Consider the following 26,596-nt stretch of genomic DNA (forward strand, 5'->3'; position numbering starts at 1 on the left):
GTTCGAATCCTGCCTCGGGCATGGATGTGTGTGATGTCCTTAGGTTGGTTAGGTTTAAGTGGTTCTAAGTTCTAGGGGACTGATAACCACAGCAGTTGAGTCCCATAGTGCTCAGAGCCATTTGAACAATTTTTGAAGACAACATAGATCCATTCCACCCTCCAGTCAACTCTTTCACGACACCCAAGTATCCACGCTCTTTCCGTGTCGTGTTGTCAGTGGTAGCATGGGCAGAGGCACACCTGATCTTAATCTTGCTGCAAACAGACGTCTCCCAATGGTGCCTGATGACACACCAGTGCAACATGTGACTGGATTTCAACCATGGATTATGTTCGGTCAGCCACCGTTGCTCGCATATCGCGTCGATCTTGACGTATGTCTGTACTACGCAGACATGGAGAACCTGATCTACCGGTGCAGGAATTTTCCTCACACCACTATTGAAAAACGGCAACCCACATCGAAATGATGGAAGCTGAACAAATAAATTAAAACTTGTGCCACAGCTAGGATTCTCAACCTAGATCTCGTTGCTTACTAAGTAGGAATGTTAACCATTACACCTGCGCAGTACTATGGCTGACAGTGCTACGTTAGCTGAAGTGCTGTGGTGGTGTAATGGCTAGCAATCCTGCCTACTAAGCAGTTAGTCGCCTTACGGCACGCTAGCGGCACGGACGTCTTGTTTACGTCCTCGCGGCGCAGCTCGCTCGCGGAGTTGTTTACGTGATTCTGCCGTCTTAGAGCGCTATATTTCTTTCGACAGAGAATGGCTTATGCCCACAGAAAATCGACACTGAAGATTAGCTTTGCACCTGAGTATGTCCGATCAAAAGCACTGGAAATCGAACAGTTTATCAGAGATGAAGTCAAGATTGATTGCAACGATCTTGTTGGCATCCACCTGTCTATACTGAGCAGTGTGGTATACGTGAAATTGGTTAACGGAGACATGTGTGACAAAATTCTAGCCGGCCGGAGTGACCAAGCGGTTCTAGGCGCTACAGTCTGGAACCGCGCGGCCGCTACGGTCGCAGGTTCGAATCCTGCCTCGGGCATGGATGTGTGTGATGTCCTTAGTTTGGTTAGGTTTAAGTAGTTCTAAGTTCTAGGGGACTGATGACCTCAGAAGGTAAGTCCCATAGTGCTCAGAGCCATTTGAACCATTTTGAACAAAATTCTAAGTGCAACTCTAGGTGGTCTTAAGTTCCGTCACTCTGATGGAAATATCGGTGACGTTAACCGTGGAACATGCGGAACTTGGACTGCGGACGATACGTGTATCTGAACTCCCTTTCGAGGTGCCTTCAGAGGTAGTGGTATCTGCATTCATCCCATATTTAAAGGTGGTCAGTAATACAGCTGAAAAGTGGGTTCATTTCACTACATACCCGGTTCTCAATGAAGTACGACAGATCCGCATAGAGCTAACCAAACATGTGCCGTCCTACTTATATATTGGTGGCTGCCGTGAAATTATTATTTATGATGGCCAGCCGAAGACAAGCTCGGGATGTGGCAAAGAAGGACACCTCAATTCCAGCTGTCTGTAACACAGAATCACACAGTTACCGCCTGGGGACCTACCGGCCACGACCGCTCCGACGACCCCCGACCGCGATCACCACAGGCCCCTACTACAGCCACATCGTCGTCTCCGGTAATGCCTCAGACTGTTGCGGACGGACCGACGCCCTTGCCTCCTCCTCCCGACATTTGCAGTGGTGAGCAATCTCAAGCACAGAGGATGGCCCTTGACTCCATGGTTGCGCCTACCGATGCTTTTGTGCCTGAACATCCGGATCCCCAGGCGTCTTCGGACACTGAAGATCACGTCTCAAGACGATGAGGATCACAACTATCAAGATGTTCCCCCGATGGACGATTCCGTGGTGGAAGCACCAGTCTGCACCCCGTCAGAGGTACAACCATCTTTGCATGCACCAGTCGATGTACCTATGGACGTTGAACAGCAGCTGAGCCAGCACAACTCATCCACCGCCGATGTGACTCCGCCTTCGGTCTCCACAGGTACTCCACTAAACGCACACAATCCACGCACCTTTGCGTGGTCTGACAATGTCGACCACGAAACACCCACCGTTGAGACAACAGCGAATGCTGCTGCTCCAACCCACGACTGCTAATTGACAGGGTTACTGGATGGGAATGTGCTCCCTACTGGGACAACATTCCTGTTCGCTGCTGCTCTTCGTGCCTCCATGAGCGTCCCAGTAGTCCCAATTCCACGAAAAGCTTACAGGATTGGCTCCATCAATGTCAACACCATTGGCACCCCCGTCAAACTACAATTGCTCTGTGAAATGTTGAGGGCGTCGGACCTCGATGTTTCCCTTTTGCAGGAAGTTCGCCTGGCGACGTTTCCTAATAAATGGTTCAAATGGCTCTGAGCACTATGGGACTTAACATCGGAGGTCATCAGTCCCCTAGAACTTAAAACTACTTAAGCCTGACTAACCTAAGGACATCCATGCCCAAGGCAGGGTTTGAAACTGCGACCGTAGCAGTCGCACAGTTCCGGACTGAAGCGCCTAGAACCGCTCGGCCACCGCGGCCGGCGACGTTTCCTAATATCTGTGGCTATGTTTCCTACCTCACACCGTGTGCTGACGGTGGCAGTGGGACAGCTATTCTTTTAAAGGAAGGCATTGAGGTAGACAACGTGATTTACCTACCATCGGCTAGGGGCCTTGCTGTGACTTTCCACAGTGTCCGAGTCATCAATGTTTACGCTTCCTCGGGCACGGCCAAGCGACGGGAATGGTCGCTACGACCATATTATTCTTGGCGGCGACTTCAATTGTGTGTTATCCCAGAAGGACCAACATCCCCATTTCACCACATGCCAAGAACTCAAGCTGCTCGTTCATGAACTGAACCTCACCGATACTGGGGACCACGTGTATGGTGATCAGCCTGGGTATACGTACGTCACCAGCCATTCAGCAAGTCGTCTTGACCGTGTCTACGTTTCACAAGGAATCGTAACTGCCACGCTTGACGCTGAGCTATGGCCTACCGCCTTTTCCGACCATATCGCCTACATTTGCGCTGTTTCGCTCCAGAGGCAGAAGGTGTGGTGCTGTCGAGGCCTGTGGAAGCTGAATGTCGCCCATCTCAAGGATCCGGAATGCAGGCAGGTCGTAGAAACGACGTGGAACAACTGTGTGAGACGCCTTCCAGTGTATCCTTCAACACTCCGGTGGTAGATCGACTGCACCAAGCCTGCTTTACGTCGTTCGATGATAAATTACGGTCGCGACAAAATGCGGTGACAACGACATACCATGGAATACTATTTCACAATTCTCCGGGAACTCTCAAACCATGTCCCTTCTGTTCACCGGCAGCTTATTAAGGCGAAGGTAATTTCTATTATGCGTCACCGCCTTGAAGGCACAATAGTACGCGCAAGACGTCTCGATTGTGTACTAGGAGAGCCCCCATCCATGCATCATATTATCCGAGAGAACCAGCAGTGTCGGGGAATGCTGGTCAACACCCTCGACATACCAGACGGTCGTCGATTGACGTCCCAGAATGATATCGTAAAAGCCTATGTGGATCACTACAACCAGTTCTATGCAGCAGAGGACCAGAACATGGCCGTAACGACTGATGTTCTCCGTTCCTTGGCGGGTACCCTGGATGAGGCTGCTGCGGAGATTCTGACGGCGACAATTACCGCTGAGGACGTCACCGATGCTCTTCATAAGGATGCGGTGAACAAAGCCCCAGGTCCAGACGGGTTCCCGCTAGAGTCTTACCGCACATTTCATGACATCATTGGCCCATGCTGGAGTGCAGTGTATGAAAAACTGATGAACCCTGACCTTCTCCTCCGACCCGAATTCGTAGAAGGCTTGCTTATCCCGGTCCCCAAGCCATCGGGAGGTCTGGAAGTTGGACATTATCGGCTGTTGACCATGTTAAATTGTGACTTCAAGATTTTTACCGGGATTCTTGCCGCTCGCCTTCGGCGCGTCATCCCTCAAGTCATCTCTCTGGATCAAACTTGCTTTGGAAGTGACAGTGACATTCAGACGGCACTCGGCGATTACCGTGACGTCATAGTCCTGGCCACGACCTGCCGCAGTCGCGGTGCCTTAGTGACAGTGGACTTCGACCACGCCTTTGACAGAGTGAGTCATGACTTTCTAGAAAACGTACTCCGACGGATGACCTTTCCACGCAGGTTTATACACATCGTCTTGCGGCTCCTCCAAGGTGCCACGTCGCGAGTGCTGGTCAATAGCTGTGTGGAGGACCCCATTAATGTCATGCGGTCGGTCCGTCAAGGATATCCGCTGTCGATGCTGCTTTTCGCTATCGCCCTTGGGCCACTGTTACACGGTTTGAGGAGCCGACTCACAGGGATGACAATGATGGGGAATGCTCTCATCTGCTGCGCCTATGCAGATGACGTGATGTTCTTGGTTCTATCGGAGGATAAAGTGCGAGAGGCACTGGCACGGATCAACCAGTACGGGACTGCTGCGGGCAGCCGTGTAGGGTAACTTTTCCATGCTACTTCCGAAATACGATACACATGTCCGGCTTTCCGGTACACACTAGACAGAGTGAGTATTACATATTCAAAACTAAGCTACGTCCGATATAGAGTACATGTCCGGCTTTAAAGAACACCTGAAACAGAGTTACTATTACATATTCACATCTAAGAAACGCACGATACTAAGATACATGTCAGACCCTCCAGGACGCCCGAAACAGAGTGAGTAGCGCAGCCGAAGTACTTCATCTCCAAGGCGCGCCAAAGCGACCCGAAGGTGTCCGAAGCACTTCGGTTGCAATATCGTTACTCTTATGTTTCTCAAAACCAGTGAAATTTGATTAAAAAAACAAACGATAGACTCGTAGGGTAATCAAGATAGATTGTCATACTAGAAATAGGGATAAATACAGTGAAAAGTATATAAATAATAAGAGAAATTAGGCGTTTTGGCGCCCAGCACCCGAACGTGCCGACCAATCAGAAGCAAGTTCAGTACAATTGGCGGACTCTCCCATCGGACTGGTACATACTGTACCATCTACCACTTGTACCTCATGCCACGTTTGTACCATATGCTACTTCACGGGAATCAAGCTGCATCAAGGCAAATAAAATATAAAATACTGGTGGCCACAGCCAGGAATATCACACAAGGGCTCCTTACAACGAATATTGTTTGTTACGATATATAAGTCCTTGAATAGACATAATCACATCATTAGTAGGAATGGCTAATTTTGTTTTAGATTTGCTAGGATCTTAATTTCTTACTTTATGTCTACTAATAGCTGTCACAAAAAGCTTGGCATTAGAATACACCACGCCACCCTAAACACTAGGAAAGGAAGATCTAGGTCTAAATTATTGTTCTGTTCTGTCGCATGGTTGTGTGATAGAAGCTAATGTGGAACTTATTTTTATTATTTGTCAAAAGTACAATCAAGATGTAAATGTTACGGTAATAAAATATAAGAATTGCGAATTGCAGCCGTGTACACCTGACGAAATCTAGAGCTATGTCCGTCGGTAGAGGCCTTCCAGCAGAGAGTGCGGCTCCATTGCCATTAGTGGACAAGCTCAAATGTTTGTGGATCGCCTTCACGCATGATACACAGCGCACGATCTGATTTAACTACAAACACCTGCTTCAAGCTAACCGCACGAACGTTCATGGCAACCTCCTCAGAGCACTGGACATGTTACAAAGGGTGGATTTTGTTAACACTCATCTAGTCTCGCGACTGCCCCATTTAGCACATATTTTACCGATGCCAAAGGCAATGGCACACAGACTTCAGGCGGCGTTCGGCTACTTCGTAAGCGCGGGTCTTGTCCTCAAAGTCCGCTACGACACGCTGACACTTCCTCCTCGAGATGGCGGCCTCGGCCGTGTCAACGTACAAGCGAGAGCAGCTGCCCCTTATGTAAATACGATGGTTAAATCGTGGACCCGCCGCCGAACAGGATTATCGGGACGTCTGATTGACGAACTGGCCCCTCCCTCTCGAGTGGCACCCGTTGCAGTAGACCATATTTCTCCCTCTCTCTCATATGTCAGGGCATTTTTCACCGAATACAGTTATGTCCATGCCAACTTGCCTAGTACCAGAAACCCTACGGCACGTGATGTTTAACGCCTGATGATGAGAAATCATACTCGGAATGTTGTGGAAAGCCGATATCCTACGATCGCATGGCCCTTGGTTTGGCGTTATGTGCACCATTCACTCCTCGACACGAAGGCTCGTGTGACCTGATATCTGGACGTTAATGGAAAATACATGACACAACTTCGTCTACACGCCATAAAAATGACAGATTCGCCGCTGGGTCCTCGTTGTCACACGCTTGATGCGGACGAACATCGACTGATGTGTGGATCTTCTGCAGAGGTGTGGCAGCTGATTCAGAAGATGCTTGCCTTTCTTCTACGTACAGCTCCCCATGCCATTACACCGAAATATCTTCTGTTCCCGGATGAGACATATTTCCCACGTACGAAGACCAATGCTGTGATCTGGATAAAAGGCCTCCCGATCTCTTATTTGTTCCATGAAGGTGATAAGAGTGTTCTTGTTTTTTGGACGTTCCTGCAAGATAGCATTACGTTTCTCATGCACCATCCGCGATACCGTCAGAACTATGCCAACTTTTTGGGTAGTGCATTCTTCGATCCCCCCCCCCCCCCCCCCCCCCTTCAGCTGGGGTGTGCCAATATGAGAAGGTGATTTCAGTGAGAATGTGTAATACTAGGACTCAGTCCCACGTACCAGCAAATGTAATATTCTTCGTGAAGACGTGCCTGGAACATGCCTGACTGCCTTAGGATTCAGAGCGCGTCTACAGACATGTTGGCGGGACACGGATGCCATTTTGTCTGTTCTGCCAGGAGGGCGTTTTCTTCAATTTCTATCATTCCCTTTATATTTTGTTTGTTATTCATGGTAATTACACACAGTTGTTTTTCGCGTCCTATGTGATCTCAGCAAATATATATATAATTCGAATAAAAAAAAGCAAAGCAGCCTTGGTTCAAGTCGTTAGTATGGCAAAAATTTTAGTTCTTTTCTTCTGTTTCCATCACTATCGTAGATAAATATGAAACTCAACTGTCTCCAGGAAAGTCTAATAATAATACCACTGAAGCACTGAGCCCAGTTTCTGGAGCGATCCATTCAGTTTCCCGCAGGTCCCCAGTGTGACCCGATTTAAATGACTGAAGCTGTTCAACGGTAGTACGTACTAGTCGGTGGGGCATTGTTGTACCGTAGAATGAATGTTGTAAACACTTTTCGCCTCTAAACTCGACACAGTTACTGCTTGCAGAGTCAAAACGGAGGGTGCACAGACATGCCACTGAACCCAGTTCTTGAGGATGTTGCATTTTTTTCCGGCCTTGTATTGTGATCACAGGACATGATATCTGCTTCATATGCTGCATGTTCGCTTCAATGGTGGACTTACATGCCACAGTTTTATTTGTTTGACGAAGCCGAAATGGCTAATGGGTTTGACTGTACCATCACATGTAATGGCGTGATATATACAGGGTGTTCGGAAATTCCCATTACAAACTTCAGGGACATGTAGAGGGGAGTGAGTACATAATATTTAGAATAGCAGCCCATGTCCGGTAACGTACCGTTTCCGTTCTATGACGGTTTCATTTCAGATGTTTAACTCATCCACTTCTGCTTGAGGAATTGGATTAGGCGTGACGCACTGCAATTATTAAGTAATTATTCGAAAGGGAACATAGGCTGGCCGGAGTGGCCGAGCGGTTTTAGGCGCTACAGTCTAGAACCGCGCAGCCGCTACAGTCGCAGCTTCGAATCCTGCCTCGGGCATGGATGTGTGTGATGTCCTTAGGTTAGTTAGCTTTAAGTAATTCTAAATCTAGGGGACTGATGACCTCAGAAGTTGAGTCCCATAGTGCTCAGAGCCATTTGAACCATTTTTGAAATGGAACATAACTAAATATCCATTTACTACTTAAGCACATTTGTTTGTATTAACATTTAAACATTACGTATTTACATTATTCCAAAAGCAAAAAAAGAACGTAGCATACTGCACGTACACAACGTAATGTTTAAGTGTTAATAACACAAATGAGCTTAAGTGATAAATGAATGTTTCGTTATGTTTTCTTTCGAATCGTTGCGTAATAACTGTACTGTGTCACGCCTAATTTAATTCCGCGAGCAGAAGAGAATGAATTAAACATTCGATTTGAAACCGTCGTAGAACGGAAACGGTACGTTTCCAGACATGGGTTCATATTCAAAATATTATGTACTCACTTCCCTCTGCAAGTCCTAGAAGTTTGTAACAGAAATTTCCTGTATAATGAAACACGTTTCTACTCAAGTCTGAAGATGGTCATTACCGACCAAAATTAATTACTTGATTACAAACAAACATTGTGATCTGAGACTGGAATTATAATAAAGCAAATATTTTCCTGGACCGCTGAAACCCTTTTCTTGAATATGTCATAACTTGTAAAAAGTAGTATATTTTGCTATAAAATATTTTTATCAAATAATACAGTACTGCTTTCCTCATACTCGAATGACATGGGCCCCAACAGTATCACATCCATTATCCTCTTTACAGTACGAGAAAAATAAAAAGTACTTTTTCAGTAACAGAGCCATCTACAATAAATATCACCATAATTCCTTTCATTTGCAGGTCGTGAATGCAAGATCCACGTGTTTCGGCTGTCAGACTTCGATCCCGAAGAAGGCCCCCCTCTGCCGGCCCGGAACCGCAATGATCTCAAGGACTTCCGCCTGGAACGCACCAGGGGCTGCACTCTGTACGCCACAAGCAGACCAGGAGGATCACATCTCCGTGTGGTACGCAAAACACCTCCTTCTCCCACTCCAGAAGTGTTCTTTCCAGACAAATATTACTCATCCCCTCCTCTGAATTTTCTTACAACATACATATCTTAATCATAGCACCTTTTTCATACGCCCGAAACATTCCCGGTAGATGCTTGCTACATAATAACTCACGAAGAACAATGTAAGTGCGCGGCCGTCAATGTGACCCTGATTTCCATCGTAGATGTTCCTTCGTGTCACGGAAGAACATGTAGACATATCATTCGTTCCGCATTGCACAGAGTCCGCCAGAAAAATGTATACACACTTTAAGGTACGAAAAGTATTACTGATGTGTTCATTTTACATTTAATAATTGATCACACATGTTGTACAACCTTCAGTTTAGCACGTGGTTACTTTAAATGTTCAAAATGCTCACCGTTGACGGCTGTACACGTAAACAGAACGACGAGTGGTCGCCGCAACTACGTCAGTCACTTTTACAGTGGAGATCGCTCCACATGTCGCTGTAATCCCCTGGCGAAGTTCCTCCAGCATGCGTGGCTTACGTCGATAGACGTTATCTTTGACAGTTCCCCACAAGTAAAAGTCCATAGGTGTTAGATCTGGCAACCGTGGAGGGAAGTCAGTGACCCCTCTTCGTCCAATCCAGTGCCCCAGAAAATTGTCATCCAGGAAAGCTCATACAGCTAGATGGTAGTGTGGTGGCCCCCTGTCCTGTTGGTAGAAGACCTCTTCATCAGCTGTTACCAACTGAAATCGGAACTCATCTGACCAGGCCACGGTTTTCCGGTCGTCTAGGGTCCAACCGATAAGGTCACGAGCCCAGGAGACGCGCTGCTGGCGATGTGTCACTAGCTAAGGCACGCGCGTCAGTCGTCTGCTGCCATAGTCCATTAACATAAAATTTCGCCGCACTGTTCTAACGAATACATTCGTCGTATGTCCCACAATGATTTTTGCGATTATACACTACTGGTCATTAAAACTGCTACACCAAGAAGAAATGCAGATGATAAACGGGTATTCAATGGACAAATACAGGGTGTTTCAAAAATGACCGGTATATTTAAAACGGCAATAAAAACTAAACGAGCAGCGATAGAAATACACCGTTTGTTGCAATATGCTTGGGACAACAGTACATTTTCAGGCAGACAAACTTTCGAAATTACAGTAGTTACAATTTTCAACAACAGATGGCGCTGCAAGTGATGTGAACGATATAGAAGACAACGCAGTCTGTGGGTGCGCCATTCTGTACGTCATCTTTCTGCTGTAAGCGTGTGCTGTTCACAACGTGCAAGTGTGCTGTAGACAACATGGTTTATTCCTTAGAACAGAGGATTTTTCTGGTGTTGGAATTCCACCGCCTAGAACACAGTGTTGTTGCAACAAGACGAAGTTTTCAACGGAGGTTTAATGTAACCAAAGGACCGAAAAGCGATACAATAAAGGATCTGTTTGAAAAATTTCAACGGACTGGGAACGTGACGGATGAACGTGCTGGAAATGTAGGGCGACCGCGTACGGCAACCACAGAGGGCAACGCGCAGCTAGTGCAGCAGGTGATCCAACAGCGGCCTCGGGTTTCCGTTCGCCGTGTTGCAGCTGCGGTCCAAATGACGCCAACGTCCACGTATCGTCTCATGCGCCAGAGTTTACACCTCTATCCATACAAAATACAAATGCGGCAACCCCTCAGCGCCGCTACCATTGCTGCACGAGAGACATTCGCTAACGATATAGTGCACAGGATTGATGACGGCGATATGCATGTGGGCAGCATTTGGTTTACTGACGAAGCTTATTTTTACCTGGACGGCTTCGTCAATAAACAGAACTGGCGCATATGGGGAACCGAAAAGCCCCATGTTGCAGTCCCATCGTCCCTGCATCCTCAAAAAGTACTGGTCTGGGCCGCCATTTCTTCCAAAGGAACCATTGGCCCATTTTTCAGATCCGAAACGATTACTGCATCACGCTATCTGGACATTCTTCGTGAATTTGTGGCGGTACAAACTGCCTTAGACGAAACTGCGATCACCTCGTGGTTTATGCAAGATGGTGCCCGGCCACATCGCACGGCCGACGTTTTTAATTTCCTGAATGAATATTTCTATGATCGTGTGATTGCTTTGGGCTATCCGAAACATACAGGAGGCGTCGTGGATTGGCCTCCCTATTCGCCAGACATGAACCCCTGTGACTTCTTTCTGTGGGGACACTTGAAAGACCAGGTGTACCGCCAGAATCCAGAAACAATTGAACAGCTGAAGCAGTACACTCATCTGCATGTGAAGCCATTCCGCCAGACACGTTGTCAAAGGTTTCGGGTAATTTCATTCAGAGACTACGCCATATTATTGCTACGCATGGTGGATATGTGGAAAATATCGTACTATAGAGTTTCCCAGACCGCAGCGCCACCTGTTGTTGAAAATTGTAACTACTGTAATTTCGAAAGTTTGTCTGCCTGAAAATGTACTGTTGTCCCAAGCATATTGCAACAAACGGTGTATTTCTATCGCTGCTCGTTTAGTTTTTATTGCCGTTTCAAATATACCGGTCATTTTTGAAACACCCTGTATATTATACTAGAACTGACATGTGATTACATTTTCACGCAATTTGGGTGCATAGATCCTGAGAAATCAGTACCCAGAACCATTGGCCGTGATAACGGCCTTGATACGCCTGGGCATTGAGTCAAACAGAGCTTGGATGCAGTGTTGCTTGTTGTGAGCACTGAAAACTCCAAGCAAACGCCGCTGCTCTCGGTCGTTAAGTGAACGCCGTCGACCACTGCGTTATTCTTGGTGACAAGTAATGCCTGAAATTTCGTATTCTAGGCACACTCTTGACACTGTGGATCTCGTGATATTGAATTCCCTAACGGTTTCCTAAATGAAATGTCCCATGTATCTTGCTCCAACTACCATTCCGCGTTCGACGTCTGTTAATTCCCGTCTGCGGCCATAATCACGTTGGATACCTTTTCACATGAATCACTTGTGTACACTTTATACCTTGTGTACGCGATGCTACCGTCATCTGTATTTCTGACAACATTCACTCACTTGCATCCTTCAGCCGAAGATGTCTCTTATCTACGTGGTGGCGTTCACTAAAACTGAGGGTTTTTTTTTTCATGAAGTCTGCAGCGACCTGACGTGACATATTTTTGACTTGTTAATTAAATGCGCAAAGGAAGACTTCTCAGTGATATTTTCTTTATCTTTCCTCTGAGTAAAAAAAAATTGTCACCCACTCTATGTAGGCCTACAATACTGCAGTTTGAGATACCGTCACAAACTGTGCCCCGAGTACCAACATATGGCTCCTTCTACGTCTACATCTACATCTACATGATTACTCTGCAATTCACATTTAAGTGCTTGGCAGAGGGTTCATCGAACCACAATCATACTATCTCTTTACCATTCCACTCCCGAACGGCGCGCGTGAAAAACGAACACCTAAACCTTTCTGTTGAAGCTCTGATTTCTCTTATTTTATTTTGATGATCGTTCCTACCTATGTAGGTTGGGCTCAACAAAATATTTTCTCATTCGGAAGAGAAATTTGGTGACTGAAATTTCGTAAATAGATCTCGCCACGTCGAAAAACGTCTTTGCTTTAATGACTTTCATCTCAATTCGCGTATCATATCTGCCACACTCTCTCCCCTATTACGCGATAACACAAAACGAGCTGCCCTTTTTTGCACCCTTTCGATGTCCTCCGTCAATCCCACCTGGTAAGGATCCCACACCGCGCACCAATATTCTAACAGAGGACGAACGAGTGTAGTGTAAGCTGTCTCTTTAGTGGACTTGTTGCATCTTCTAAGTGTCCTGCCAATGAAACGCAACCTTTGGCTCGCCTTCCCCACAATATTATCTATGTGGTCTTCCCAACTGAAGTTGTTCGTAATTTTAACACCCAGGTACTTAGTTGAATTGACAACCTTGAGAATTGTACTATTTATCGAGTAATCGAATTTCAACGGATTTCTTTTGGAACTCATGTGGATCACCTCACACTTATCGTTATTTAGCGTCAACTGCCACCTGCCACACCATACAGCAATCTTTTCTAAATCGCTTTGCAACTGATACTGGTCTCCGGATGACCTTACTAGGCCGTAAATTACAGCATCATCTGCGAACAACCTAAGAGAACTGCTCAGATTGTCACCCAGGTCATTTATATAGATCAGGAACAGCAGAGGTCCCAGGACGCTTCCTTGGAGAACACCCGATATCACCTCAGCTTTACTCGACGATTTTCCGTCTATTACTACGAACTGCGACCTTCCTGACAGGAAATTACGAATCCAGTGGCACAACTGAGACGATACCCCATAGGCTCATAGCTTGATTAGAAGTCGCTTGTGAGGAACGGTGTCAAAAGCTTTCCGGAAATCTAGAAAGACGGAATCAACTTGAGATCCCCTGTCGATAGCGGCCATTACTTCGTGCGAAAAAAGAGCTAGCTGCGTTGCACAAGAACGATGTTTTCTGAAACCATGCTGATTACGTATCAATAGGTCGTTCCCTTCTAGGTGATTCATAATGTTTGAATACAGTATATGCTCCAAAACCCTACTGCAAACCGACGTCAATGATATAGGTCTGTAGTTCGATGGATTACTACTCCTTAGAGAGAACTCGGTTGTTGGCGTTATCAGTTGGATGCAACCTACTTTTATACAGGTATAGCAAAAAGATTCAGTAAAAACATTTGCATTAACTAAACTGTATTGCCGCCTCACATAAACTTTCTGGCGTTAGCTGCTTTAAACGGTATTATTCATTTTGGAAATTTGATGCAGAAAGGAATAGAGCAAACGAAGCCAGAAATGAGAGAGGGTGTAATTTAGAGAAACCACGGAAAACTGAAATGAAGAGGATCGGGCAGAGTTTTGAACCCCACTCCTCCCGGATCGGCGTCGATTGTCTCCTCCATCTCACAGCTTCAGACGATGATGTCGTCTAGACGCTGAATATCAAACGACCCTCTTTCCTTCACTCGATGAGTAGGTGAAGCAGCACAGCCTTCAGTCTCACATAGACAGATGCAGTGTCAAAAGCGTCAGTTAAAATCGCAGTTCCTTCACATTGTCTCTAAAATCACAGTTCACCAGTCGGATACGGATGCCGTGTTTGGTACGACTGTCCAACAGACAGGCGATACTGGTGGTGGGTTTGGTTATGAATATCTCCCTTTTGACTGTGTTTTCACTGCTGTTCATGACGAATGGTACGACTCCACTTGCTAAACAGTGATCGCAGTTGTGTGAGGTAATACGAGTAAAGCCACGCTGACCGCCGGCCTCCTGGAATGGAGCTGAGTCTTCGCACTGCGTTGAGAGCTCGGCGCTCCCGTGCTGTCTAATATCTCACACGCGCTGACAGCGGGCTCTAATACACCAGACCAGAAGCTCCGCTCACAGCTACGAAAGGCAGCGCCTAGTGAAACGCAAAACCCCCAGCCAGAGCAGAGAATATGCTCTGAAAATCTCCCATAATTTCTCATTCATTCACCGCTCTTTGCCAATACTACCGCCGCGTCAACGATGCAGCTCTACGATGGCAGAGGTCACATGCGATTAATCGATACAGCATATGCAGAAGACAGTATGGGGCCAATGCTCTCAGGAATTCCGCACCCGCATTGCCAATTTTTTTCAGAGAGAAATTAGCAAATCTGAATTGAGAATGATAATACTTTTTAGTCCAGTATATTTAAATCACTCTAAATACAAATGATTGTCGACAAATGGGGACTGTTCTCGAACGTCTGAATATAATCGTCATAATTCTACAGTATTAAAACACATTTTACATACTCTGACGGAAAAAATCGCAATACCAAAAAATAATTAATGTGGAGTCAAGAAATTTCTCGAATGGGACCTGGATAAACTGACCAAACCATAGGTTGTACAGAGTTTCAGGGAGAGCATAAGGGAACAATTGACAGGAATGGGGGAAAGAAATACAGTAGAAGAAGAATGGGTAGCTTTGAGGGATGAAGTAGTGAAGGCAGCAGAGGATCAAGTAGGTAAAAAGACGAGGGCTAATAGAAATCCCTGGGTAACAGAAGAAATATTGAATTTAATTGATGAAAGGAGAAAATATAAAAACACAGTAAATGAAGCAGGCAAAAGGGAATACAAACGTCTCAAAAATGAGATCGACAGGAAGAGCAAAATGGCTAAGCAGGGATGGCTAGAGGACAAATTTAAGGATGTAGAGGCTTATCTCACTAGGAGTAAGATAGATACTGCCTACAGGAAAATTAAAGAGACCTTTGGAGAAAAGAGAGCCACTTGTATGAATATCAAGAGCTCAGATGGAAACCCAGTTCTAAGCAAAGAAGGGAAAGCAGAAAGGTGGAAGGAGTATATAGAGGGTCTATACAAGGGCGATGTACTTGAGGACAATATTTTGGAAATGGAACAGGATGTAGATGAAGATGAAATGGGAGATACGATACTACGTGAAGAGTTTGACAGAGCACTGAAAGACCTGAGTCTAAACAAGGTCCCGGGAGTAGACAACATTCCATTGGAACTACTGACGGCCTTGGGAGAGCCAGTCCTGACAAAACTCTACCATCTGGTGAGCAAGATGCATGAGACAGGCGAAATTCCCTCAGACTTCAAGAAGAATATAATAATCCCAATCCCAAAGAAAGCAGGTGTTGACAGATGTGAAAATTACCGAACTATCGGTTTAATAAGTCACAGCTGCAAAATACTAACGCGAATTCTTTACAGACGAATGGAAAAACTGGTAGATGCCGACCTCGGCGAAGATCAGTTTGCATTCCGCAGAAATGTTGGAACACGTGAGGCAATACTGAACCTACGACTTATCTTAGAAAATAGATTTAGGAAAGGCAAACATACATTTCTAGAATTTGTGGACTTAAAGAAAGCTTCTGACAGTGTTGACTGGAATACCCTCTTTCAAATTCTGAAGGTGGCAGGGGTAAAATACAGGGAGCGAAAGGCTATTTACAATTTGTACAGAAACCAGATGGCAGTTATAAGAGTCGACGGGCATGAAGGGGAAGCAGTGGTTGGGAAGGGAGTGAGACAGGGTTGTAGCCTGTCCCCGATGTTATTCAATCTGTATATTGAACAACCAGTTAAGGAAACGAAAGAAAAATTCGGAGTAGGTATTAAAATCCATGGAGAAGAAATAAAAACTTTGAGGTTCGGCGATGACATTGTGATTCTGTCAGAGACAGCAAAGGACTTGGAAGAGCAGTTGAACGGAATGGACAATGTCTTGAAAGGAGGATATAAGATGAACATCAACAAAACCAAAACGAGGATCATGGAATGTAGTCGAATTAAGTCGGGTGATGCTGAGGGAATTAGATTAGGAAATGAGACACTTAAAGTAGTAAAGGAGTTTCGCTATTTGGGGAGCAAAATAATTGATGATGGTCGAAGTAGAGAGGATATAAAATGTAGAGTGGCAGTGGCAAGGAAAGCGTTTCTGAAGAAGAGAAATTTGTTAACAACGAGTATAGATTTAAGTTTCAGGAACTCGTTTCTGAAAGTATTTGTATGGAGTGTAGCCATGTATGGAAGTGAAACATGGACGATAAATAGTTTGGACAAGAAGAGAATAGAAGCTTTCGAAATGTGGTACTACAGAAGAATGCTGAAGATTAGATGGGTAGATCACATAACTAATGAGAAGGTATTGAATAGAATTGGGGAGAAGAGGATTATGTGGCACAACTTGACAAGAAGGAGGGACCGGTTGGTAGGACATGTTCTGAGGCATTAAGGGATCACAAATTTAGCATTGGAGGCCAGCGTGGAGGGTAAAAATCGTACAGGGAGACCAAGAGATGAATACACTAAGCAGATTCAGAAGTATGTAGGTTGCAGTAAGTACTGGGAGATGAAGAAGCTTGCACAGGATAGAGTAGCATGGAGACCTGCATCAAACCAGTCTCAGGACTGAAGACAACAACAACAACATATTTGTCTAGGTAATATGTTTAGGTGATTAACATTGGAAGATCACATTATTAATTGGTGTAAGCACCAGTATGTTGAATGCGAGCATGCAAACGTGCATGCATTGTATTGTACAGGTGCCGGATGTCAGTTTGTGGGATGGAGTGTCATGCCCATTGCACTTGATCAGTCAGTACAGGAACGGTTAATGCTATTTTTGTATGGCGCTGGAGTTGTCGTCCGATGATGTCACATAGGTGTTGGATCGGAGACAGGTGTAGTGATCGAACTGGCCAAGCAACTCCGTAGAGCATGTTGGGCTTCAACAGCAGTATATGGGCGAGCGTTATCCTGTTGGACACACCACCTTAAATGCGGTTCAAGAATGACAGTACAACAGGTCGAATGGCCAGACTGACGTATAAATTTGCAGTCAGGGTGCATGGGATAACCACGGGAGTGCTCCTGCTGCCATACGAAATCACACCCCAGACCATAACTCAAGGTGTAGGTCCAGTGTGTCTAGCATACAGACTCTCAACTGGCCTCCCGACCAACAAACGGCCACCACTGGCATCAAGTCACAACCAGCTTTCGTCAGGAAACACAACACACCTCGGCCCTGACATCTAGGTACCTCTCGCTTGACACCACTGAAGCAGCAAATGGTGGTTGTTTGGGGTCAGTAGACACTATAGGGCGTCTGCTTCGGAGCCACCCTTGAAATAACCGTTTTGTAATAGTTCGTTGCGTCACTGTGGTGTCAACTGCCGCTCAGTTTCCTGTAGCAGAGGGAGTACGTACGCCAAAGCCATATGCCAACACAATGGTCTTCCCTCTCGGTAGTACCACGTACACTATGTGATCAAAAGTATCCGGACACCTAGCTGAAAATGACTTTCAAGTTCGTGGCGCCCTGCATCGGTAATGCTGGAATTCAGTACGGTGTTGGCCCACCCCTAGCCTTGATGACAGCTTCCACTCTCGCAGGCTTACGTTCAATCAGGTGCTCGAAGATTTCTTGGGGAATTGTAGCCCATTATTCACTGAGTGCTGCACTGAGGAGAGGTAAAATTTGTTGCATGTCTCTAAGTGCTTTCATTCTCAACTTCTGGATTGCTAAAGTGGTGGTATTCGCACTTTTGCACCCTCAGTTGCACCCCTTTGATAGGTAGGTGAATCTTACCCCCACAGCTGTGATTTCCAGACCGTAAGTAATATGTGTGACTAGTTTCGCCAAGTGGTTCAGGAGAAGTTGTCGAACATACTCAAATACATATATACGTACACTGTGTGACCAAAAGTATCTGGACACCTGGCTGAAAATGGCTTAAAAGTCCATGGCACCCTCCATCGGTTATGCTAGAATTCAGTTTGGTGTTGGCCCACCCTTAGCCTTGATAACTACTTCCATTCTCGCAGGCAAACGTTCCATCAGGTGCTGGAAGGTTTCTTGGGGAACGGCAACCAATTCTTCACGGAGTGGTGCACTGAGGAGAGGTACCGATGTCGGTCGGAGAGACCTGGCACGAAGTCGGCGTTCCGAGACACCCCACAGGTGTTCTATAGGATTCTGGCCAGGACTCTGTGCAGGCCACTCCATTACAGGGATGCTGTTGTCGTGTAACAACTCCGCCACAGGTACTACTTTATGAACAGGTGCTCGATCATATTGAAAGATGCAATCGCCATCCCCGAATTGCTCTTCAACAGTGGGTAGCAAGAAAGTGCTTATAACATCAATGTAGGCCTGTGCTGTGATAGTGCCACGCAAAACAACCAGGGGTGCAAGCCCCCTCCATGAAAAACACGACCACACCATAACACAACTGCCTCCAAATTTTACTGTTGGCACAACACGCACTGGCAGATGACGTTCACCGAGCATTCACCATACCCACACTGTGCCATCGGATCGCCACACTGTGTACCGTGATTTGTCACTGCACACGTTTTTCCACTGTTCAATCGTCCAATGTTTACGCTCCTTACACCGAGCGAGGCGTCATTTGGCATTCACTGGTGTGATGTGTGGCTTATGAGCAGCCGCTCGACCATGAAATCCAAGTTTTGTCACCTCCCGCCTAATTGTCATAGTACTTACAGTGGATCCCTTACGCAGTTTGGAATTCCTATGTGATGGCCTGGATAGATGTCTGCCTATTACACGTTACGGCCCTCTTCAACTGTGAGTGGTCTCTGTCACTCAACAGACGAGTTCGGTCTGTACGCTTTTGTGCTGTATGTGTCCCTTCAGATTTCCACTTCACTATCACATTGGAAACAGTGGACCTAGGGGTGTTTAGGAGTGTGGAAATCTCGCATAAAAATATATGACACAAATGACACCCAATCACCTGACCACGATCTAAGTCCGTCAGTTCCAAGGAGCGCCCCATTCTGCTCTCTCACGATGTCTAATGTCTAATGAGGTCGCTGATATGGAGTACCTGGCAGTAAGTGGCAGCACAACGTACTTAATATGAAAAACGTATATTTTTAGGGGTGTCTGGATACTTTTGATCACATAGTGTATCTCTTCTACAAAAATCATCATGGATTCTGTAAACAGATATCATGTAAAACTCGACTAACTCTGCTCATTCATCAAATACAGAACACTAATGACAAAGACTGTCTTATTGAGACCATGTTCCTTACCTCCATGTGGCATCTGATACAGTTCTCTACCATCACTTAGTGCAAAAAATACAAGCTTACTGAGAGTCAGGCAAAATATTTTACTATATTCAGGTAGAAACCAACACTTCGTTCTTACCATGATGAAATGGATAAATGTAAGGACGATTTTGGGAGAACATTCAAAAACTGTTATAGGGTTGTTACTGTTTACAGTATATATAAATGAGCTAGTGGATAATGTTGGAAGCTCCATAAATCTGTCTGCAAACGATGCTGTGGTCTATAGCAAGGCTGCAACACCAGAATATTATAGCAAAATGTAGGAAGAGTTGCAGAGTATGATGATTGGTGCTAGCCCTAAACTGTACGCAAACTGAGTAAGAGATTCATTACTGTTCAATTACACTACTGCTTACAAATCAAAAATACCTAGGAGCAACATAGTGGAGCTAAAATGACCGCATAAAAGTAATTGCAGGAAAAGAAGTTACCACACTGAGATTCACTGGAAATGCAGTTCATCCACGAAAGAAATGGTGTGCAGAGTACTAATAGGACATATTCTTGATTACTGCTCATCAGTTTGGGTCCTGTAGGCTATAGTATTAATAGAGGGAATAGGAAACATTCAATGAACTGTGGCATATTTCATCACAGCTCATCTAATAACTGCGAGTTTGTTACAGAGATGTTCAGAAAACTCCAGCAGACCTCAGGTATTTGCATTGGATTTAAATGTGCCATCAGAGTTTATTTCCACTGAATAGTCTACATTAGAATGTAATTTTTAGAATATACACCAGAGAAAGGAAACCCTTACCTTCCTAACTAAATACACAGACTCAATCACTGAGTGTCAGTGATATGCAACAAATCCAGATCACTTTCCTAGCTGCAGAGGTAGCTAAAATTAATTGTGTGACAAACAGAAATAGTTAGAAACAAAGATTAGTAATATTTAACATCCTACCATTGTTTCCATTAGATAGAGCTCAGATTTTTCTAGATAAGGATACAAAAGGAATTTTGATCCTGGCCTTATTTAAGAAAATTTCCTAGCATGAAATGAGTTTGGACATCAAAGGAAACTGATTTATGATGACCAGACAGTGATTTGAACACGTTCCTCCCAAAAATGAACCCAGTGTTTCAGCCACCTGGTCAACATGGCTAACAAGGGAACCTCCTCATCGCACCCCCCTCAGATTTAGTTGTAAGTTGGCGCAGTGGATAGGCCTTGAAAAACTGAACACAGATCAGTCGAGAAAACAGGAAGAAGTTGTGTGGAACTATGAAAAAAATAAGCAAAATCTGAGGGGGGTGCGATGGGGAGGTTCCCTTGTAACTACAAATAAAAAACCATTCTCACTATAGGTATTTGCTCATTGCTATGACAAAACTTTTCAGTCTCATCTTATTCAGATAATCTCTTTTCAGTTCAACTGTCAGAAATTTGACTCACTATCTTCTCATTCTATTACTTATTGACATCAATTCACTATGGATCAAGTAATGAAAAATAATAATGTGGTATATGACAATGTTGTGTGACAATGCTATGATTTGTGGAGACAATGACTATGATACTGCCATGTTTTGTAGTTTGACATGCCAAGTAATTGAGATTACATAGTGCACAAAAACTGAAGGTGATTTTTCCTGTATTGCAATGGAAATGATTTCAAAATGGCACCCAAAATGTTTACTGCCTTAATGAGTACTCACTATATTTTCAAGATGTCTTACAGAACATGTTCATGATCAAATGACCTCATTTAAAGATCAATATATATCAGCCAACTTGACAATTAAGTCAAATAAATATAATGTTTTATGTTTAAGCAAAAAGTGCTATGGAAAATATATGTCAGTACTCAAAAGGACTAGCCTGTGACAATTGTGAGGTGTGATTTCCAGTTATTTTGAATGCACAACAACTATATCTTGTTTTTCAGAAATAAAAACATCAAAAATTATGCTTTTTGTCCCTGCAAATACTTGAATATATATAAAACACATCATGACCCATCAGTTACCAATTTCCTGGACATACTTTTCAATATGTTAGTTACATCAATAACAATGATATCTAACTTGGAGTGATAATTGCTTATGACAATACACATGTTAAGCATAGAGCTTAACACATGTATTTAAGCCAAGATTTGTGTGACTTTAGGAACCAGACATCATCAAATTATTTTGTGAAAATATTGCGTATTAAGACTCTGGTTGCCCTCACACAGAAATTGGCTATTTCCATAGGACTAACAGGTCTACCTGACCATACAAGCAAAATAATAAGGGTGATTTATACATCAGTCAGTGTTACCTAATTGACCCTTGTCTAATTTCAATTAAAGGTGGCAGCTCTCCAGAAGAAACTGTTGATAATGCAGTGGAGACACTCAGCTGCCTGGACTGCTTGGTGCCCTGCTAGTGACACAGATACTGTAGAAGGCTTTCAGTATATCCGGGTAAGCTTGTACATAAATTTCATTTTTTTATAGGTATAGTAGTTGAACCATTATCTGGTTTAAATGCTGAAGTATCTCTGATCACTTTGATGTCCCACGATAGTTTTTTGTATGCTGTAGCTAATTCCCTCCTTGGCATGGTCAATTTTGTTTTAGTGGTGTACTTGAGTGTTTGGCAGCGATATCCCAGTTTCTTCTTGTGTTATGGGACTGAATACCCTGGTTTTAACTAGAAAATGCTCATTAAGATTTAAGGGTTTCCTGGTGAAAATTATTGACATTGGCATTGGAAGGACTTGAAGTTTTTTGAAATACAGGCTTGGATGAGAGTCTGGGAGCTGCACTTCCCGTGGCTTATACTATTCTCTATTGTGCTATGAAACAACTTCAGCTAGCACTTGAGTTTTCTAGTTTTCTCTGAAAATTATACGATACAGCAGTACAGATTCTGCTTTGCCAAAGTACATATTTTTTGTTGTTTCATTTGGCATGCAACTTGACAGAATTTTTATGCAGTAACAGATGATATCTATTTTATTGGTTATATATTCTGTATGTTGAACCCATCTCCTGAATCCATAGTCTAAGAAACTTTGTTGCACTTACGTTTTCCAGGTGTCTGGTGACTAACTCAATAGGTGGGGTTAATGGATACTTATTCTGAACTGTGTAGAGATTGATAGTAACAATTTTTTTATATTTGTTATAGATTGTTTGCAAAATACAACTCTGTAATGTCTGAGATGCATATTTTGATTTCTTTATGTTGCAAGCATGAACCCTCCACTAAACCTAAAGGCTACACAATTGCTTACCGACACAACTACAAGATGTAATAATCCTGACACTCTTGTGCTGTGATAGGTCACATCACTTTAAAGCTTACAAGAGAATTTTCACAAAAATGAAAAGGTATTATGAGCCAGAAAACAAAGCATCAAAATCCAAAGTGAATAATGAATACTTTCTTAGTACATCAACACATGTAATGTAGTATGGGAGGTCATCAAAACAGAGGTAACCATCAAAAGAAAGCCTCTAATGACCTCACTATCGATGGGATGTTAAACTCTAATCTCTCTCAAAAGAAATCCATTGCTATTATAATCTTTCCAAATGTACACTACCATTTGTGGAAATTGCAACACCGAGAAGGAAACATGTGAATTCATTTTATTTAATACCACAGGTTAGATATGTGACAAGTAACAAATGATTACCTTTTCAAATCAGTTGATGTCCTTCGAGCTCTACTATTTAATATGTCATATGGCCACAATGCTTTGCAATTAGAGCTGCTACATGGCATGGCATTGAATCAATAAGATTCTGAATATGTTCCTGAGAGACTTCCCTTCATGCAGTTTGTATCCGAGTACACAAATCTGTGACACCAGTTACTGGAGGACCGTGATGCACCAGATGCCAACGAACAATATCCCAGACATTTTCGATGGACGACATGTCTGGTGAACGTGCAGTCCAGAGAAACAATGGTACCTGTCACTCTTTGAAGAAGGCCTGTGCATTCCTCACAATATGTGGCTGGGCATTGTCCTGTTGAAATGTGGCCTGTGGAGATGCCTGAAGTAGGGGGAGTACCTTAAGCTCCACACCTCTGTTAGGTACTGGCTGTTGCTCAAAGTGCCCACAATGCATGTGAGGTGAGATTGGTTGTTGTTATCAATGGTGCCCCAAACCATCACACCTAGTGTTTGTCTGCTATGCCACTCCACAATGCAGCCCTCCAGGTTGCACTCACCACGGTACCACCAGACACGTATGTGGTCATCACTATAGGACACAATGAAGTGGGACTCATCCAAAAAGATTACATGTTGCCACTCAGCACCCCAGCAACAGTGCTCACATGCCTATTGCAGTTGGAGGAGCTTGTGATTTCTGGACAATGGAAACCGACATAATGGCATGCATGCAGCCAGTCCAACCTGCAGTAGACGGCGACGAACCGTCGATGCAGACAAGTTCACACCTGTTGCAGTGCTCCAGCAATGGGTCAAAGCTGTGGATGATACTTTATGGTCCATAATGGTCATGCGGACAAGAGGATAGTCATCCTGAGTTGTGGTCATATTCTGTGCTCTAGTTCTCACTCGTTGCTGCATACGACCTTCCTGTATCCACTGCTTCCACACAAGCATCACTGTAGTAGCAGTATGCCCTGTGTGAGCCAAAGTGTCATGGTATGATAACCCCGTTGCCCAGAGACCGAGCATTCTGCCTTATTCAAATAAGCTCACATGCCGATATGGCTCCATTTGATGTCAACAAGGCATACTGGCACTCACTGTATTGTTTCCACCTTGTGTGACAGCTCTGCACCGACTACACTAGACGCAACACTGACGCTGTCGGACCGACATGAGAGGGCTCTGCTACGTGTACCCCATCTCACTGCAAAATGTATCATGTATTGCTTGCACACCCGTTGCCACTTCCACCAAGTGTGGCATTATTCAGATAATTCCTTCTTGGTGTTGCACTTTTCATAAAAAGCAATGTATTAAAGCTGAAGCACTGTCTCATTTTATCAAACAGCTCTTACTGTAATGAATTTTAAGGAGCTGTTAAATAAGTTAGTTTATTGGAACACTTATTGTTAAAGGAATCACATAAAATACTTTAAAAATATCATTAGTATAATGCAGAAGCTGATCTTTCGTTTTTCTCACATATATGTTTTCTTTTTCTTAACTCTTAATGTGTTTCCATAAGAGTATGGAAAAATTTAACAGGACAAGGATGTTTCACTGAACAGTTTGAGGTAGTGAACCTGAGGTTGGAGAAGCCAGTTTAAGGACATAATAGCATGTGGGACTGGTCCTCATGGTGCCAGGTCCCTTGTTTCTTCTTCCCAATGAACCAGTGTCCTGCATTCTCCAATCAAGAGAAATAAACACTTATCATGATGGATTATGCCTGTTAGGAAATCATTCCTTGTACAGCCTTTCAACAGTGAGAGCATTGCAATGTACTCCCCCACACAAAAGATGCATGTCAATGAGTTCTGCGAAACTGTACCAGTATTGCTCCATCATATTGTACTGTGTGTCTCTGAACAGCACTGAGTAACAAATGGGTCTGTTATTGATTCAGTGCATATTGTGTCATGGGAGAATGTACATACGATAAAACAGAGCCACCTTATGGACAAGTAAAGTAAATAAAACCTGTGTCATGGCTTCCTAGTAATCAGACTCATCGTCCTTGTTTCCTTGCAGGAAATAATGAATGTACATGTAAATAAAGAGCATGGTACATGTAAACTTGTACACATATTAGCTTTAAATAAGCTGTAAAACAGTAATGCTAGACAAAACAATAGACAAGTTTACTTCCATATATTCTTATGCTGGCTTCTCCAACCCCAGATTCCTTACCCCAAATTGTTCAGTGGAGCATTCTCTATGCACTGTTACAATTTTGCATGCTCTTACAGAAACACCCTGTATATTTTCAGTGTCATATTTTTCGTTTTTCTACTGTAAGTTAATGGATTTTAATCCACAATTTTCATTTATCCCCTTAACAGGAGATACCATTATCAGAACATCCATCACTGATGACATTTGTGGATGGTGGCCTAACACCTAGTACTCAAACAAATATATGCTTGGGATATCGTCATCAGTTTGATCTTGTGAATGAACACTCAGGAGAGTACAAGCACTTGCATACAGTGGAGTCATCACGGGCACATCTTGTTGCTGCTATTGATCTTTATGAAGATGAAGAGCCAGAACTATTACTCTGCTACAATCGTAAGTGAAACTTTCAAATTTTACCTATAATATCAATAACAAAAGAAAACACTTATATAGTAAAATTGTATGCATCACAAAAACAACATAAATTTCAATTTAAGTCTGTTAATTTCACATATCTTTCAATAATACTATGTCTGAGATATTTAAGAATTCATCTGTTCATTCATATTTACATCCAGTAAAATCAAACCAGATTGATATTTTTCTGTTGTAAATGGATTGGCAGCACATGGTGCCCATTTAATTACATTACATAACATACCTACAAGAACAGTTCAGTCACACTCATAGAGTGTGATTAATGGCAAAGCAATAGAAGCATTTAGAGAAAGCTTTAAAAAGAAATTCAGTTCAACATATTTCTTTATACATACAAATTTTCCCAGTGTTCAGATTGTATAACATGTGAGTTAAAATTGAGTTTAGTAACAAACTGCAAGTAATAATTTTAAAACAGAGAAACATTAGAATAGCAAATTAACAGATATTTAAATTATGTTAAATCAAGCAACAACACTAATAATAATATTGACCAGTACTTGATTACTGTATGAAAGATCAATTGCAATCACAAAATAATTTTATTTCTGCATCTTTCCCACCAATTTTGACAGAAAATTTGAGCAATGAATTTTGCTGGTACAACATTTAAGGTAATAATGATTTCTTGTAGAGATTGTATCCTTTATAGCAAGGTGTGAAGTGGGTTTTTGAATCTGGGAATGAATCCATGAATTTGCCCAATTTGTCAGCCTCTCAAACAGCTGCACTGGCAAAAATAATAACAGTAATAATCATAT

The 26,596-nt window shown here is 43.6% G+C and overlaps 1 protein-coding gene across 1 annotated transcript in view; it reads left to right on the forward strand.

Moving 5' to 3' along the window:
• LOC126249132 (GTPase-activating Rap/Ran-GAP domain-like protein 3) overlaps positions 1–26,596 on the forward strand; it is a 334,020-nt gene that overhangs the window by 253,463 nt on the left and 53,961 nt on the right. Inside the window, exons 17-19 of the mRNA XM_049950784.1 lie at positions 8,738–8,904; positions 21,895–22,008; positions 25,562–25,790. Coding sequence (XP_049806741.1) covers positions 8,738–8,904; positions 21,895–22,008; positions 25,562–25,790 — 510 coding nt within the window. The remainder of the gene's footprint in view (positions 1–8,737; positions 8,905–21,894; positions 22,009–25,561; positions 25,791–26,596) is intronic.

Source organism: Schistocerca nitens, chromosome 3 (genome assembly GCF_023898315.1).
Source record: "Schistocerca nitens isolate TAMUIC-IGC-003100 chromosome 3, iqSchNite1.1, whole genome shotgun sequence".
Lineage (NCBI taxonomy): Eukaryota > Metazoa > Arthropoda > Insecta > Orthoptera > Acrididae > Schistocerca > Schistocerca nitens.